The following is a 17604-nucleotide window of genomic DNA, read 5'->3' as shown; positions in this document are numbered from 1 at the left end:
GGGAAGGGGCGACGGATGCCCCGGCCGGCCCTTTCCAGCGCGGAGGGGGGAAGGCGCCCCGCGCGCCGTTCCAAGGGGGCCTGGCTGCGCCCGATGGGCCCCGGAGTCCTGCGCCCTTGAGGGGCGTGGCGGGGATGGGGATGGGAGTGCTTGTCGGGGGTCGGCAGGGCTAGAGGACTAACACCCCCCAGTGTCGCCCTGGGGTCCATCACCTCGACGTGTCTCTTTTCTGCTTTCACCCCCTCTTTCCTCCTCCCTCCCCCTCTTCTTTCCGCTCTGCCTCCGGTAAAGCAAGGAAGTCTCCTCCTCCTCCTCCTCTGCCCCGCTTCCCCCTCCCCAAACCTTTTCCGAGTTTTGAGGGGGGGGCTCTGTGGCTCCTTGGCTCCCCCTGCCCCCACGTGGGATGGTCCCGCTTGCAAGAGGGGGACCAGAGGGTTGCAAACTTGGTCCTCCTCCCAGCTCAGTGCAGCTTCCTTAACATTGTGTCTTGGGGTGGGCTGGGCCGCCAATGCCCATCGCCCCCAGCCTGTTGGGTGAGGATTCTGGGAGTTGTGGTCTGGCACGGATGAGATCAGGGAGCCGTTTGGGCATTTTCTTCGCTGGTGGGACAGGGGGGTGGATAACTTACATTCTTAGGCCTTTTCCCACTTGATGCTGAACTACCGCTCCCATGTTGCTGGACGGGCAGCAGGGGGAGGCTGACAGGGGATCCTCTCCTTCTAACGGCCTGTTACGGCAAGGGGACCCCCGCTTTCCCTCCCCGCCCTTGCTTTCCTGCACCGCCGGGGGAGTTTGGAAACTTTGCCTCCCCTCCGCATGTTTCTAGCCCTCATGGAGGAGACGAGCTCTCTGGAGGCTGTTGACAAACCCGTCTCCAGCTGGCGAGAACCCCAATTAAGTCATTTGCCTTTCGAGTCCTTGCTTTGTGGGGAGAGACAGAGAGAGAGAGAGATGGTATCTGGCTCTGAGGCAGAGAGTGCGAAGTTGGAAACGCCCGGCCGGTTTCGGAGGCTCTCTGGTTTCGCTCCCGGCCTCCTCGCCGCCTCTTTCCCTGAAGAACCCCTTTGGTCTTCGGCCGGCAACGCAGCCGCTCCGGCCCTCCTGGAAAGGGGGGGCAGAGAGAGGGGCTCCCGGGGTCCCCGAGAGAAATCCGCTCCCGGTTCTTTGGACTCCCCCCCAAGCCCCCAAGCGCCCAATTTGGCTGCTGTGTTCAGGTTAAGACCCAGGAAAAAAAAAATGGGGGGGACACCTCCAGGATAAGCTTTGGGGTGTCTTTCGCCCCCGAACTTGAGGGACGGGGCCGCCAGACCCCAGTCTTTTCCAACAGATGGATGTTACATTAACAGGATTCTTCAACCTTGGTGACTTGGAGATGTGTGGACTTCAACTCCCAGAATTCCCCAGCCAGCCATGCTAATCTCCCTTCCTCCATGAGGGCTAGAAACATGGAGCCTGCTTACCTCCCTCCGTGCCACAGAACTGCCCTTTGGGGTTTCAAGGTCACTGGGGCCACCTTCTCCGGCTGATCCCGGGTGGGCAGCCGTCCCGTATGTAACCCCCCCCTTTATCTTTCCCCCGCTGCAACCTGTTCTCTTCTCTTAGCATCCCGGTTGGCAGATTGGCTGCTTTTCTTCTTAACAGTTGCTCATGTTAAAGCCAGGGTAGACTGCAGTGAGCTGGGGGGGCTTACTCTGGCATTCACCCCCCTTGCCTCTTTTAGTTGAAGCTTCCTGTGCCAAGGATTTGACGGCCCACAGGAAGCCAGAGGGCTGTTTGGGAGCTGGAAACCTTAAAAAAAAAAAAACTTTTTTTCATTGTTATGAAAGCGCATCATATAAGAATTGCATTGAGAACATCCTGGTCCCGAGAAGGAAACATTTTGGTACTTGTTCCCGTGTTTAATGAGGTTCTTTGAGGATATTACGAAGCTCTGCCTTTCGCCTCCAAGGCACTGGAAAGAAAGAAACAGACTTGTTTCCTTTTCCCACCTCTTCAAGATGGATTGGTTGGTTAAATTTGTATGCCACCCGTCTCCCCCGATGGGTGGCTCGTGATGATGCTCCCAACGACCCTGCGAGGTAGGCTTGAGGACAACCATTTGAGCCCTAGGACGTCTGTCGATTGAGTTAGCTGGGGTACGGTCTTTAATTGGCTGAGTTTGATTTTTCCACCCCTTGGAAAAGGACTCTCCAAAATGTTTTGGGGGGGGGGACTCCCTCTCCCCCCCCTCTCTCTCTCTCTATATATATATATAATCTATTTATCCCTCTTTCCATCCATCCATCAATATCTTTGTTTATCCCTCTTTCCATCCATCCATCCATCCATCTGTCAGTCAATATTTTTATTTATCCATCCATCCATCCATCCATCCATCCATCCATCCATATCTTTATCCCTATTTCCATCCATCCATCCATCCATCCATATCTTTATTTATCCCTATTTCCATCCATCCATCCATCCATCCATCAGTATCTTTATTTCTTCCTCCATCCATCCATCCATCCATCCATCCATCCATCCATCCATCCATATCTTTATCTATTTATTTATCCCTCTATCTGTCTATCGATCTATCGAACTCACGCGGGGGGTGTTTTGGTTCCCGACAGATTTAATGGCCTCTTCCTCATCGTCACGTTGATTTACACAGCGGCAACCGCAGGATCTCCGTGCCAGCAGGCGGTTTCACCACAAGCCGGTCCCGTGTGATTCCCCAGAAAGTTCCGCCCCAGCTGGACAAGCCCCAGTAATCCTCATGCCGTCTTTTGCAGCCTCGATCCTTCAAGCAGGCAGCTGGAAACTCCCCGGGAGCATTGTTGGATTCCAACAGTACACCCCGGTTTGTTAAAAGCTTGTCCCTGTTCCTGGTTTGCACAGGGCTTTGGGTCTGAAAAATCAGGATTTCCCTACGAAAGGAGCAAGAAGGGCCCCCTCTTCTCCCCCCCCCCCAATGCCCATATCCTTCACAGAAATGGATGCAAAAAATCTGTTTTTGCAGCTTTGGGTCTCTTTTAGACTGGCGCTCTGCTCAGGGTCTGCTAGGAGCCTCAAATGGTCTGAAGAGCCCCCCAAACAGAGGGCCATGGCCTCCCATCCCCCCCCCACAATCTTTAATTATTCAAGGGCGGGGGCGATTGTGCCCAAGGCCCAGGTAATCACTGATGCTGGGAAAGGGGGGTGCAGCGTGATCAGGGATGATGGGGTTGAATCGGGGGCGAAATTAGAAATATAAACAAATATAACTAATTAAATCTGGTGGGGGGCTCTTGGGAGAAGGGGCATTTTCTCTTCTGCAGCTGGGGCTCAAGTGTGGGGCCCCTCCAGGTTTTCCATTTCAGGCCCCTCGTTCCAGGTGTTTTCATTCGGCCAGCCGTGCCGGAGACCCCCTTCACCGCAATGGTGGCTGCGTTTTATCTGTCCCTTTGGGAGAAATGCATTCTTCTATTTCCCCCCCCCTTTTTTTTTTAGCCCATCTGTTCTGCACCCTTGGGAACAGGGTGGACTTCTCCCTTGGGGTGCAAAACCTCTCCTCGACCCCTTGCAGGCCTGCGCGCACCTTATCATTCCTCTTTTTATTCCCTCGGCCTGTTACGCGACCGGAGTTGGGTCAGGTTTTCCTGGACCCCCCCCCCTTGCTTCTCTCTTGGAAAGGCGAGTATGGGTGCCCAACGTCCCTTTCTTCGCTGGGACGCCAAGCAAACTGAGTCATGGGTGAAATTGAAAACAGGCGCCTTTGATCTGCTCTGTTTCCCCAGGCCTAGACAGGAGCCTCCCGCTGACCTTGTCAGTTTCACCGGCTCCTTCCCTTGCCCTGCCTGCCGGTCTCCCCTCTTCCGAAAGGAAGTTGAGCTTTAAGCCGGAGGTTTGCTGGCAAAAGGCAACTCAGGTCCTCCTGCGACAGCCACCCCGTTTTTCCTGCGCTGCAAACGTAAACTGGATACCTGCCCTGATGATGGGCAGAAAGGAGCCACAATTACGCCTTTTGGGTGCTGCAAGGAGGGCGTGGGGGGCTCCCCAGCTCCATGGAGGAATTTGCAAGGAGGGGGACCACCGGATTCTTCCTTCGCCCTGCAGGAAGGGAGTTTCCCCAATTTTCTGGGGTCGTCACAGCGGCTTCAGGTGCTGGCGGAGGACTTGAAGGCAGGGAAAACCGGGTTGCGTGTGAACGTACATGCAAAAGAGAACTGGGAGTTCAGCTCAGTGCCCCTTAGCCCAACCCCCCCTTTGACGAGGGCAGGCTTATCTATGTGCTTCTTGGAGGGGAACCTGGGAGAAACAGTCCCAGGATTCCCTCGGCTCCAGCAGGGCCAATAAAGGAAGGCTGGGGTGGGGCTATGCAAATTAGGCCAGACTGTTTCCCAAGGAGTCTCCGAGTGGTCTCTTTTCCAGCGCGGCACGGGATGGACGCCGCCATCCCGTAGAAAGCTTGTTAAATCCTTAGGGTTGGCTTGCCGCCATCTGGTGTCTTCTGATGGGTAACAACGCCCATCATCCCCAGAACGGCATGGTCGTTCAGCCCGCTAGCAAGGAATGTTGTTTGCAATGGAAAGCGAGATTTGCACACACTGCCTCGGTGATGCAAGCAAACCAGGTGCCCCGCATGACTTGGGTGTTTGTGCATTGCACGTACGGCACTCAGTCATTATATAATCTCCTTGCACCGGTCTGGGTGTGTCGGGGTTGCCAGCCAGCCTGGGCGTGGCCCGGCCGAAGCCCAAAGTATCTCGGGTGAAGAAGTGTGCGGTTGTGCGTGTGATTGTGGTTGCATTCGTCTCGACGTGATGGACGGTGGGAGACGGCCGATCCGGGGGTGGGCCGTGCGCCTTCGGGGCCCTGGCAGTGTGTGAGCCAGGCCGGGCATCGCTCGGGGCTCACCTGGGGAGGTCACGTGTCACTTTCTGTGGCCGACCATGACAGTGGCCTCTCCCAGCTCAAGGACCCGATGGGGTTTGCGGTGGGGGGTCGGTCTCCCAACAGCCTCGCTCCCGAAAACCCCCCAGGCAGATCCAGAAATTCCCCTCCCCATCTCTCGTCTTCTCAATAACCCTGCGAGGGAGTAGAGCCGAGCGGGCAAGCGATGCCACGGGGCCCCCCCGAGCTTCCTTGGCATCAAATTGGGCTACCCAATCTGCCCTTTCGCGCATTGCACACAAATGCCCCGCGAGCAGGACTTCTCGCTCGCCTGGGGCATGAATCCGCCGGGGACTTTTTAGGAATGGCTCCGGATCTGCGGAACTCCTTTCCGCTCGATTTCCGTGTTCGGCAGCCCTGGGAGCGGGCTCTCTTGGCATTTAGCTGGGTTAGTCTAGATGGCCTCTAGATCGGCTTCCCAGAAGAGGCCTTTCTGCCAGCCGGGCAAAGCTTCATCCCTTAAAAGCTGCTAAAGAAAAAACCGGAGCAGCTGCCCAAAGACCCGCCATTGGCTGACCGGCTGTGATGTCACAGCATGTTTCCACCAATCAGGGGGCCCTGAGGGTCCAGAACAGGGACAGGGATCTTAGGCAAGGCAGATTCCCTGCTGGTTCCCAACCAGGTTTTTCTGTTTTTCTGCCCCAAAGGCAAATTCTCCTCCTGTGGGGAAGGAACACGAGCAGAGGAAAAGAGGAGAAAAGTTTCTTGAAAGTCGGCCATCGGGCTCGGAGCGCCTGGCCCGACAGTGGCTTGGAGGGGCGGTGTCACCGTTTCGCTCAGGGGGCCTGGCACTCTGCCCATGGGCAGAGGCACCCCGGCTGAGCATTGGAGGGCAAAGCAGAGCTTCTGCCAGCCCGCTCTGCAGGCGGCCCTCCCGGCTTCTGCGCCAAGCGGCAGATCTTGTCTGTTCTTTCTTTGCCCCCTCCACGTAGAGAGGGAGGCGGGCAGGGTGCCCCACCCGGTGCCAAGCCAGAGCTGGGGCCTAAGGAAAGGGCCGGGATCCCCCTCCTCATGCAGGGCTTCTCTCCCCACCCCCCCCAGCTTCCTCTCCTCCTCTCGCTCAGCTTGGCCTTTGCAGGCTTGGAAGAACGGGGAAGCTTTGCAGCTGGCTGGCGTTGGCTCCGCGCCCCGGGACTGGCTGCCCGCCAGGGCCTGGGAAAGGAGTTATGTAACCGCCGGGTTCAGGCGAGGACGGGCTGGCTGACACTCGCCTAGCGACAAGCCGACTTCCTGAGCGAAGACTCGGAGGCAAGATTTGGGGGGGAAGGCGGGAGGAGGGGGAGCGCGCCCGGGCGGCGTGTCCTTTGCCCTCTCCCTTTTGGGGGGGTTCATTTCTTCAACCCCCTTTTTCCTAATGGCTTTCTCAGCCTCTGGGAAGAATTTGGGGGCTTCGAATGGGGTTCCCAAGCATTCATCTCTCCCCACCTTCCCTCTCTGCTCCCCCCATACACTCACACACACACACCACTTGTTTGCAAAAAGCAAGCTGGCAGGATGATGTCTTGTGCCCCCAGATGCCACCCGTACCACGCTTCCCGTCGTCCCTCTTTGGACCCGAAAACCGAAGGGGGCTCCAGGTTGGGGAAGGCTCCTCCAGAGCCACCTTGGCCAGGAAGAGGACACCGGCCGGGTTGCCCAGGGCCTTAAAAAGTTTTAAACGTTGCAAGGAGCTAGCTTCACTTCTGATGAAGGTTGCCGCCTTGAGGACGGGCGATTTGCCTGGTTCCCACGTTGCATCTGAATCCATCAGTCCGTCTTGAAACTCTTGCCTGTTAATCCAGAATATAGCCAGACCTCTGTTTCGCAGCCCCCTTTAGATTGGTTTCAAGAGGGCTTTGGGCAGACTTTCTCTGGACATCTTGAAAAAGAGGATGATTTCTTTGGGGAAATAGGAGGAGGAGAAACATTTCTGCTCCGAGCTGTTGATGGGAAGGACGGCCTCAGCTAAGACAGGGTTTCTCAACCTTGGCCACTGGAAGATGGGTAGACTTCAACTCCCAGAATTCCCCAGCCAGCATGCTTTCAGAGGTCTGGACTTCAACTCCCAGAATTCCCCACCCACCTTCCAGTGGCCAAGGTTGAGAAACTCTGGTCTAAGGATTTGCTTAATACTTGCCAAGCGACACTTTCTTATTCTTTCTTTAATTGGCCTTTTTATCCCAGGTCTCCCTGGCGTGCATTTCCCCGTCTCTGAGTAACAAACCTGAATGAAGCGGGACCCGTGGAAGCAAAACCAAAAAAAGTCGCTTTTAATATCCAAATGCTCGACAGAAATCTTTCTTTTAAAAAATGTCATTTTCCTGTCATTTTTCCTGAGTGGCTCCTGGGCTGGATCTGGCATTCGCTGCCTCGCCTAGCAAACGGCTCGGCGTTGGTAATCCTTGGATCTCGTTTCTGGTTTTGATTTATGAAAGGGCACGCTTGTGGATTAAGAAAAAGAGCGTAACTTAAATCTGCCGGAAAGGGCGTGCGCAGAGGGACCCTCGCGCGTTTCGTTTTTCGCCGCTGACACTCCTGCTTGTCAGTCCCTCCTCATCCCCGTCCCTTTTCTTCTCCCAAGTTCAGCGTACGCTGTTTTTGCAAGCTTTCCATCTGTTCAGGGAGAGCCAGAAACTTAGATGGGTTAATTTAGATTAAGGAAGACAAGCGTTGAAATTCTGCACCAGTCACCAAGTGGCAGGTTTGGAAGTTGGCTTGCCAAAAAAAAAAAATCTGTCCCCTGAGGACTAGCAGCTTTGTTTTCTGGTTAAATAGGAAGGCCTAACTTCTCGGTTGGCTGGTTTGTGGCGTGGGATCGCAGAGAGGCAGAGGATCCAGCCTGGGTTGGGCATAACCTGGGAGAGGAGACCTGACGGGCCGAAAGCGAAAATCCGTCGGATTCGTTCCATTTTGGGCATCCTGTTGGATCTTTCCATTCACTCCTAAAAGTTTGCAGTGAAGAAGAAGCTGCCTGTCTGTTTTTCACACGCGCACACGAGGACACACGCACACACACGCACACACTTTCTGTATGCACAGGAAGATTTGCTTTCTCCCTCTCCAAAATAACAGAATTTGGACTCTGTAGCGCTCGGTTAGAGAGCTACCAACGGGCAGTCGGATTCTCCTCCTCTTAAAACTGGCGAGATTGCCCCCTTCGATGCCCCCCATCTCCCCGGGCGAACCCGACCCAAACCAGCTGTGATTCTGCTCCCTCTTGTGGTCAAAAAAGTTGGCTGTAACCAGTTGCCTGCGGCTCGAGGGTTGGACGCTCTCCTTGCAGGCCGCAGGGTCTCCTTTGGTGGTCCGGCGGCCGCAGCCTTTAATGTCCAAGCCTTCTCTTAGAACCATCCGGCCGGAAGAGATCTGGAGGGTCTTCTAGATCAACCCCCTGCCTGGATCCTCCTCACCCAACCCAGACAAACATCTGGCCCGTCCGAGCTCTGATGGAGTGGCCATGACTCTAGGAGGCCGCTGTTCCCCTGCTCCAGCGCTCTCCCGGCCAGGACGTTCCCCTTGGATCCCCTCCTGCAAGGCTTCCCCCCATGGCTTCTTGTCCTGCCCTCGGGCACGAGGGGAGAATCAATCCGCGCCCTTCCCTAGGACCGCCCGTCCCTCCCTTCCTGCGCCCAGGTGCCAAGGTCCATCCTTCCCCAAGCCAATGGTCCTCTCCCTTCCCCTGCCTCAGGTGGACCATTGGCTCTTCCGTGAGGTCACGGCAGCGCGGCCAATGGCCCGGCAGGGCCGTGGGCGAGACGGAGAGATTCCAAGGTTGATGGTTTGGGAAGGGCAGTTTCAACCAGGGATCCCGGCCCCGACGGCCCCACCAGTTTCAACTCTCCATTCCTTTTTCTTTCAGGAGCTGCGGCCATGAAGAAGACACACACGTGTGAGTACCGTCTTGCGGTTTCTCGGTTTCCTTGGTGGACGGCGGGAGCCTTTCTTTTATCGCTCGAAGGAGTTGGCTGATCCGGAGGCCGGCCGCCTGCTTGTCTGCAACCGGTTCTGCAGGCGCAACCGCCCGATCTCTCCTAGCCCGCCTTCTACGCTGGGGGACGCTTGTATTTTTTTCCGTCGCTTCAGTCGGGAGCAAAACAAGGATCCCTGGAGGGCCCAGGGCTGCCGGGCCAGGTCCAACCACGGTTACTGCCTGATCCTTGCCTCCTCCGACCAAGAAACTGCCCCGCCATTAGGTAGAAGGAGGCAGCGGAGTGGGGCTCCCTCGGGGTGGGCAGCCCCTTGGATCTGGAACCCAGCGGGGCCCAGATGCCGAGGGAGTGGGGCTGGGGGGGCATCCCCTTTTGCCACTGTGGGTAGGGGAGAGGGCACGTGCGCCCCTGCGGGCCAACCAGTTCCCGCAAGAGCTCGTGCCACCCATTTCTAGCCAGCACGGCCCTAAAATTCAGGGATGCGTCCTGGAAGGTGGGGGGCGATGCTGAAGCTGCTTGCAACTTTTCTGGAGGGATCGGAGGGGTCCGTAAGAGACTGGGCTGTCTTTGCTAAACTCGGTTCGCTTCAAACCCTGATTGGGGAGGGTTGTGAACCGTGCGCCACTCGAAACCCAGGCAGCACGTTTAGGTTAAGTGGAGAGGCCCTGTTCGCGCCACACCTCTAACCAGCTCGTGGAAAGCCTTACGAGGCATCTTTGCCCTGCGTGCAACGCTGGATCGCTTTTTCTCTGGGTTCGTCTCTGGCTTGGCACGTTGGAACGGCACCGGGGTCCCGTTGCCACCGGGGTCCCGTTGCTCCGTCGCTCAGCTCCTTGGCAGGAGGCGGCCTTCGGAGGCAAAACGCCTGCCAAGCAGGCCCGATGCCATCACCGCCCTGGGAATCCACTGCCTTTCCCTGCTGGCATCGGAAGATACACTGCCCCTCCTTTTGGAGGCTCCACGGAGCCTCCTTTAAAGCCGCCACGTGTTTGTCTTCCAGGCCCTCGCGGCACCGGCGAGTGAAGCTGAAGAAAACTATTTTCCTTTTCTCAGTCCCCAAACCTCCTTTTTCAAAAATCAAATTCGGGGCCTCTGGGCGTGGGTGGTGGACAAGCTGGCTTCCTCTTTGCAGGGCGCCTGGAACAATTTCTGTGTGGTGCAACCCCATCCTGTGTGCCCGATCAGCCTCATGGGTTCTGGCATCCTTTGCTGGCGCATTCGGCGCTCAAGTCGAGGGGGGGCCTCAATGGAAATTCTCCTTCCCTCCCTACGTCAGTGCTGACGGGGGTGTGGTGGCCCCAAAAACACAGAAGGGACTATTTTGCCCATGTATAGTCATCTCTCTCCGCAAAGCAGGCGAGGTCTTAAATTGGGGCGTGCCGAAATCCGGCCACCGTCCCCCGCAGATGGAGGAATCGCACCGAGTCCTCCTTTGCTTTTTAAACACTCTTTTTTTCCAACGGGGGAACTCACCAAATCGTGTCGGAATATGCCCTGTCGGGTCACCTTTGGTTGCAAACCGTCCAGAAAGTCTCAGCGACTTTAAATTAAATAAATACATTTTAAAAAAAAAACTAAAAGCAATTCACAGAAGCAAGGGTCATTGTTAAAATCCTGCTTTGGGGGTTCAGAGAAACTGAAATTTCATCAGAAAAAATGCATGGGGGTGGATTGAAAGAACCTGGGGGGGAAAGCCGCATATTTAAGAAGGTCCCCACAAAGATTTGGACTATATGCCCCAATGACCTTTATTTATTATAATATATATTTATAATATTATGGTTATTCAGGCCGCCTCGGTGCTTTACGTTTGTCCTGCCACTCTGAAAAGCCATTCAGGGTGGCTCTTTGCAGGACACCAAAATGACGTTTTTAAACTGTTCGAATTGGTAGCTTTTTTCAGAATTCGGTTGCTTCAGTCGGATAGTTTCCAGGCCAGCGCATTTTCCAAGTTCCTGGGAAGGGCTGCATTTCAGAAGGGAGCGTGAGATTCTCTCCCCCCACCCATCTTCACTTCCCACCCCCCACCATCTCTGTTCCTGCAGAAACAGTGACAAGTGTTGGACGGCAAGATCGGCCAAAGACAGGTCGCTCAATTCAGTAAGCCAATCTGCATTCCGTCGGGATGAAAAAAAAAACAACAAAAAAAAAGAGGCTCTCTTCGGCCCAAATCTCAAAAGAGGGGCTGGCAAGCCCCTGCCTCTTTCTCCAAGTAGACCCCCCCCACACACCATCCCTCCTGCCTTTTGCTAACGGAAACTTTGCCTTTTTTGTGGTCGCTTTGTTTCTTGCGCTATTTCGTCTTTGCGGTTTTGGAACTTTCCACCCCACTGCTGTCGGTTTCTCCCTTCTTTTTCCCCACCCCCAAAATACAGCCGGGGCTTCCGATTGGCCCCCGGGAGTGCCAGTCTTGAGGGGCAGAGCATCACCTGGCGGCTCGCTTCGCCAGGGCCGTCTTTTCTTAAACGAGCGAGAAAATTTCAGAAAGTTGGACCCCCGTCATCCGTCCGGCCTCCGAAGCTTGATCTTAACATCTGGCCGCCTGAAGCTGAACAGGTGCTGCAGGATCAAAGCAACAGCCCCTCCGACGCTTTCCCACGAGCCAGCCGCATCATGCGAGGTACCGGGACCCGGCGGGGGGGCATCAGAGGGGGCAGCTGCTTGGCAAACGTTAGTGCGTGGGGAGCCGAAGCTTTCAGACTTGCTCAGGCCGTGAAACGGGTGAGTTAAAAAGCAGAGGAAAGTCCTCGGAGCTTCTGATACCCTAACTCTAGGGTAGAAAACGGGCCGCGTCCGAGCAAACCTTCTGCCACCTTGCAGAATTTCATCAAGTTGTCGCCATGCCAGTCTCCATCCGGGAAAACCGGTTTCGTGTGGCGTCCCGGCTCCGCTCTGCCAGTTCCCAGAGAAGACGAGGCTGATCTGTCTGGGATTGGGCATCTGTGCCCGTGCATGGCACGTGCGCTGGCCTGACTGCGCGGATGAATTTTATTGCTCCTGATTTCTTCCATTGTTGTTTTATGCCCGCCTCGTTCCCGGTTTCAGAAACCCTAATGCTTTTTTGGGACACGGGGAATCCTCCTTGAGACGAAATGACTTTCTTTGGGTGCTTGGCCAGCCTTAAAGGAAGTAGAAATAAGAGAGATCTATAAATGATCAAATAAGATCAGATCAGATCAGAGGATAAGATAAAGCCAGCCGGCACAGGCTGAATTTTAATTTTTGTAGCATCAAGAGAAACGGTTGGAAAAACCAGGCCTGGGAGCCCCAAGCCAGCATCACAAAATGCCCTTAAATCAATATTGCCAAAAGCAGATGGGGCCATTGGAGAGAAGGGGGCGATTTGTGGCAAACGCCAAATCTCTCCTAATAAGTGTGGATCATGGCAGCGTGGCAAACTCGGGCGGCAGGAGGTGCAAACGGGCGGCCAGAAAACGCACAGAATTTAGCGTGCAAAAAGGTGCAGACGGCCCCGAGTAGGCCACCCGTTCACCATGATGCCAGCTAAACAAAAACTTCGGTTACTCTGTGACTTACGTTTCTTTGTTTATAACATCATTTTCTCTGCTTTCCGCGCGATGGATCGATAAAACAATTGCAACACTTAAACATACACACACACATCCCCGATTGGCAACGTTACACCGTAGCAGCCCTGGGGAGAAATGCACATTTTTAACGTAAATTCGGCCCCGGGTCATCTTGGGGAGCGGGTAAATGGTTCAGCTACGGCGACGACTAACTAGATTCTGCGCTGACGGTCCCAAGGCCGTAAGGTTTCAAAACAGCCCTCGCTTGCACCTCGCGAAGGATTTTAGGAGCGATCCTCAACCCCGCCAAAATGGGTCCCTTTTCCCATCTTCTGTGACATTTCTGCTGAAATGAGAAACTTGGAAGAGTCACTGCAGTCGACGGTTTAAATTTGTCAAAGCTGTAGACCGACAGCCCGAAATTCTGGATTTCTCATTTCGAAAAACCGAGATTCAGAGGCGCATTTTTCAGGAAGCCTTTTGGTGTGGTGTGTTTGGGGGCTTTTCAGTGGTGTCTTTTTGACTCTGAATAGTGCAGTGTTGGGATCCTTTCTTAGATGGTAAGATTTAATACTTCGCTTGTGCCGAAATGCACTTTTGAGCACGGGCCGCAAGATCCTTTCTCGATAGCCCCGCAGCTGGGTCTCGTTTTCGGATTCCTGAATTCTCTTCATTTTGCCCGTCTTTTAGATGGAAAAGTCTTGTAAGCGTTCTCTGCAACTTCGCGCCGGGTGTAGCAAAGCAGAACTGAAGCACGGAAAGGTTTATCACTGCCTAGCACGGTTTTGCATCTATTTGTAAAAAAAAAGCCACTACAGCTTCGAAATATTTTGAAATAAGTCTTGAAAGTGTTTGGTCCTTTTCACAAGGACCCAGAAAGCGTGAATTGTTAAGTCTCATTTTCTGCATTTTGCAAAGGGGGGGGGAAGGTTGGAAAAAATGATCTGCAAATTACTCCTTGTCTGAAACGTGCAAGATTTTTTTTTCCTTCTCTCGGGGTTTGGATTGGAAATTCAGGACATCAAAATGTCTTGATTCATCCCTAGAGAGACCCCCTTGGGACCCTTAAAGGTATTTCTCAAATCATATTCCTGTGCTGCCATGAATGCAAATTAATGAAATTTCAAAGTTAAAAGGAAAGATCTTTGCCCCAAGTAAGGATGAAAATTGGCCCAGGAGAGAGAAAATAAACAGAAGAGTTTGTTTATTTCTGTTTGCAAAGAGATTTGCAACGATTTTGTGTTTTAACCAAGTGTCTATAAAAATACTCACACACTTCCCGAGTTTGTAGACAAGATGGATGAGAAAGTAGACGCCCGAACTTGGAAGAGCCCGGAAATGATTTTTAAATATGATTTTTCCTTCTGTTGTCTGGCGGCACGTTTTCGACGAACGAACCTGCCAGTCGGCTCCCACTTCTGGATAAATATGTCTTTATAGATCTGTCCTAAAACGAGGCTCAGTTTAATTGCCTGGAAAAATTGCAGATTGGAAAGTAATGCATTTTTTTTTTCATTTTAATTGAGCTGCAAAATGGCACACTCATGACTAAAAAAAAAAGTCAGCCAACCCTGGAAATCCTTTTTAAAAAGCTAGGTGAAGAGAAGGAGCTAATACTCAGATGCTTCCCTTCCCTTCCTTCTGGTGGCTTAGGTTTAATTTAAAGCCATCCATAAACAAAAGCTAAAAATATAACTGATGATCTATTTTCAGAAGCCGCTCTTTGTATATATTTCACTCCGCCATTCAGAAAAGGGTGTTATCTGAAAAGGATTTGCTGGGATCTTTGCAATCTTCATTCTGGACCTGCGTAGCTTTTTAAAAATTTTCAGTGTGGATCAGCGTAGAGTCTGCCCAGATGAGACCGTGGCAAACGTGCAAAGCTTGCAGTGAATCTTGCTCGGGGATTTTAATTGCACACTAATGGCTTGTCCTCTCTTGGACAAACGTTAAAAAATGACAAATGTGACCTTGTTGCTTCTTGGCGACCGCCCCGCGTGGCCAACCCGTCCAGAGGCCTTTTGTGCAAGGGGGTGACGGACAACGGGGATGCCAAGCTGCTTGTTCGCAATATCTTTGGGGTGCGCCTCTGGCTGAAGGCACGAGCTCCCCACGATCAGCTTGAGAAAAAGTTGAATTCGGCAGGAATTATTATTTGCAGGCTCTCTTTCCAGGGGACGCAGCCTAGCTTTGGCCCAAGAAAGGGTCCAGGGTTTTAAGAGAAAGCTAAGAACGGCTTTGCCTCCAAATTCTGCCTTTGTGGCTTGTTGCAAACGGTGTTATTCTCTTCTTCCTGGATGAGACTCAAAGGATGTTTAAAAAAAAAAAAGCCATTCTCGGGCATCTTGCTCAGCACATCCGCATCTTTCTAGATGAGAACCCCAGGGCTACTCAGAAGAGATCCACGTTGCCATTTTCAATGCTAGGCGCAATGCTCTTGAGCGTTATTTCCCTCTCATTGGCCACCTCTCCCTTTTTAATGGGTTTTTCCTGCAAAGGTTAGGAGTTTCACTCCTCCAGGGATTCACAGATCCCCTTTCCCAGGATCCTGACGGATCGTGGGCCTCGCGCGTGGGCGTTTCGCTGGTATTTCGTCCTTTTTTCATTGGTTTTGCAAACGTGTGCCCGCCGCCCGTCTCGCACCTTTTCCGTGAGATGGGCGGCTCTGTGACGACGATCAAGAAGTCAGTACTTTCCTTTTTGAAGGCTCCGTGGCCGTCTTGGATAACGGGTTTGGAGGGAGCCCGTAAGGTGGTATTCGGAGGGCTGGATTAAAAAGTGGGCTGCCCTGGGTTCAAATCTCGAGGTTAACCGCTGCTCCTCGGTTTAGGGGTCATGAGTCAAAACACAAGGGTTTGGAGAAGGTCTTTTGCTCTCCAAGAGACACTGGGCTGCCCCCCCCCCCAAAAAGCCATTTTGGCATCTTATTGACTTTTTCCTTCTTTTGGGGAGGGGGCAAGCAATGTGGCTGATGCTGCAGCCGCTTAGCAGAAAGGCGCTCTCGTGAGTTGGGGGTGCAGCTGAGGTCCTCCAGAGAGCCCCCAAGGGCTACCTGAGTGTCTGATCTCTGTGGCTTCGGTGGATCCAATTCTTCACGGCTCTCAGGTTTTTCTTCCCCCCGCCCCACCCTGGTTAGCTCCACTGGGGAAGCTGCCAGATACAGATCAATATAGTTGCACCGTCTCGCCGGTTGCAACTGGACCATAAGGCAGAAGGGGCTGCAGGTTGTGGCTCCACCCCGTTTGCCAATAGCTGGCTGGGGAGAGAAGCAGGCAAGGGTTGGAAAGCTGGAGGGGAACGATGGTTCTCGGCAATTTCAGCTAGCTGGTGGTGATTCATAACAGGAGCCCTCGATGACAAAGCCAGCTTCTTCTCTTGGTTAGGGTAACAGGACCATCAGGGCGGCGGGGGGAAGTGGATCGAAATTCAGATTGGATCCCCAACAGGTGTCATTCGGTCCCTTGCAACTCAGCTTAGCATCATTCTGCTCAGTTCTTATTTTTATGTTTTAACTGCAAAAGGGATTCTCTTGGGGCCTGAAGAGGAGGCCAACCGCCAGCAGAAAGAGTTTGTTCAAAGGCATGCCTTTGGTGTTGCCATCCGCGTGGGAGAGAGAATTCCCATGCGCTTCATCACCCGGAACGCCAACTTGGATTCGGGCCTCGGCAGAGGTGCCCAGATGTTGGCGTCCCGCGCTCTGCGGGAAGGCGCAGGAGCAAGCAAACCCTTTGCATCTGTGAGTTGGCAGCCCCGGTTCAGGTGGGGAGGTTTAGAAACCCCCTGGGTGGGTTGGCACCGTTCCTGGCCCCCAGGCAGGGCAGCGCTACCAAACCAGAGAGGCGTGCAAGTCGTAGGCGGACGGCGGCTTCTTCAGATCTTCACCCGCTTCGGCTGGCTTTGAATTGAACGTGCTGTCCTTGTCCTTGAAACTCCAGTGTGTTTCTCCAAGATCTTCTCGGGGGGGGGGTGCACGTTTTCACGGTGCATGCATGGACAAAACTGCTCAACGCCTTCAGGGAGAGACGGCCCCCTCCAATTTTCTTCACCCTGGATCTTATGCCCTAATCTTTCAGCTTCGGTTTTCAGATCTTGATACTTTTTTCTTCCCCAATTCTTCGCCTTCTGTTCTCCTGATCCCTGGCAGGGCCACCTCAATTATCCACACTTTCTTCTTTGCGACCACCGTTAAATCTGGTGTGTTCAAGTGCGCAAATCTGGTGCGCCAAGACTTTATCAGTCTGTATTTGGAATTATTAGTAGTATTCAAGACTGAACGGGTGCAAATGAGCGCCTTATTCATCTTTCATCAATATTGTTAGAATCACCAAAGAGCGATCGATTCAAAATCCATGTGGGTAAAGCAGTTAACCAGCCATGGGTTTTCGGTGAGCCACGTGCAGGTGTCCGCAACTTTGAAATATTCCTGTTATTGCTATGGATAGGGAGCCCTGAAACTGACCCCCCCCAAAAAGAAAGGATCGGTGTCTACTAATTCAGTTTCTTTCGGTTCCACTTTATTTGGGCCGCGAAAACGTTGCAAGGAAGGGGAGGGGGAATACATTGAGAAATAGCTGAAGAGCCCCGATCCGTTTCAGATGCGTTTTATTCTGGATTGAGAAGGGTTGGGAAAGAGAAGAGTTTGGGGACCTTGTTACGACTATCCCATTTATTATTGCAGAAGTCGGGTTTAAGGTGTTGCAAGGCTCCGCGGGCTTTTGTGCCCCAAACTAAAATGGCTGCTCCTTTGGAAACGCGCACTTTCTCTGGGTGTGTGTTCAGGTTGTACGAAAAAGGAAAGGCTTATCGAAGCAGAAGAGCTCCGGGGTCTTTCCGTGACCGGCAGACGCTCTGAATTCTTTCCAGTGCCGTAAGAGGGGTTGGTCCTGGGTGTCGCCAGCTATAAACGTATGAATATTACCAGGGCCCGATGTTGGCCACCCGCTGCAAAATGATACCGCCGGAAAAGTGGCAAGCGTTAATTAAGCTCATCGAGTGGGCGGAGTGGCTTGCCAAGGAGAGGTAGGGTTATTTATAGGGCTGGTTTTCAGTGGGGAAGTGGGAATTCTTGGGCTTAATTGCCCGGGACAAATCTGAGCCACTGGGAGGATTGGCAAAGTTTGAAAAGCGGTGGAGTTTGAAAGGATGGAGATGGATAGAGTGTTCTGTGTTCTAGAGATCCCTCCTTCCTTCCTTCCTTCTTTCCTTCCCTCCCTCCCTCCCTCCCTCCTTCTTTCTTTCTCTTCTTTCCT

The 17604-nt window shown here is 53.3% G+C and overlaps 1 protein-coding gene across 4 annotated transcripts in view; it reads left to right on the top strand.

The window, feature by feature from the left end:
• Positions 1 to 17604, top strand: part of RORC (RAR related orphan receptor C) — a 29266-nt gene that overhangs the window by 1215 nt on the left and 10447 nt on the right. For 2 of the 4 annotated variants that reach the window (XM_007428809.4, XM_088137180.1), the window contains exon 2: positions 8756 to 8785. In XM_007428809.4, the coding sequence (XP_007428871.1) occupies positions 8767 to 8785 (19 nt within the window). In that variant the 5' untranslated portion in view covers positions 8756 to 8766. Of the gene's footprint in view, positions 1 to 2600; positions 2846 to 8755; positions 8786 to 9132; positions 11446 to 17604 lie in introns of those variants that run through there. The other 2 variants (XM_088137182.1, XM_088137183.1) reach the window with 2 other exon arrangements.

The sequence above is a fragment of the Python bivittatus genome, unplaced genomic scaffold (genome assembly GCF_059951505.1).
Source record: "Python bivittatus isolate LINGU-HERP-01145 unplaced genomic scaffold, Pbiv_v1 ctg000180_np1212, whole genome shotgun sequence".
Taxonomy (NCBI): Eukaryota; Metazoa; Chordata; class Lepidosauria; order Squamata; family Pythonidae; genus Python; species Python bivittatus.
Note: the sequence above shows the minus strand (reverse complement) of the source record. Positions and strands in the feature narration are given on the sequence as shown.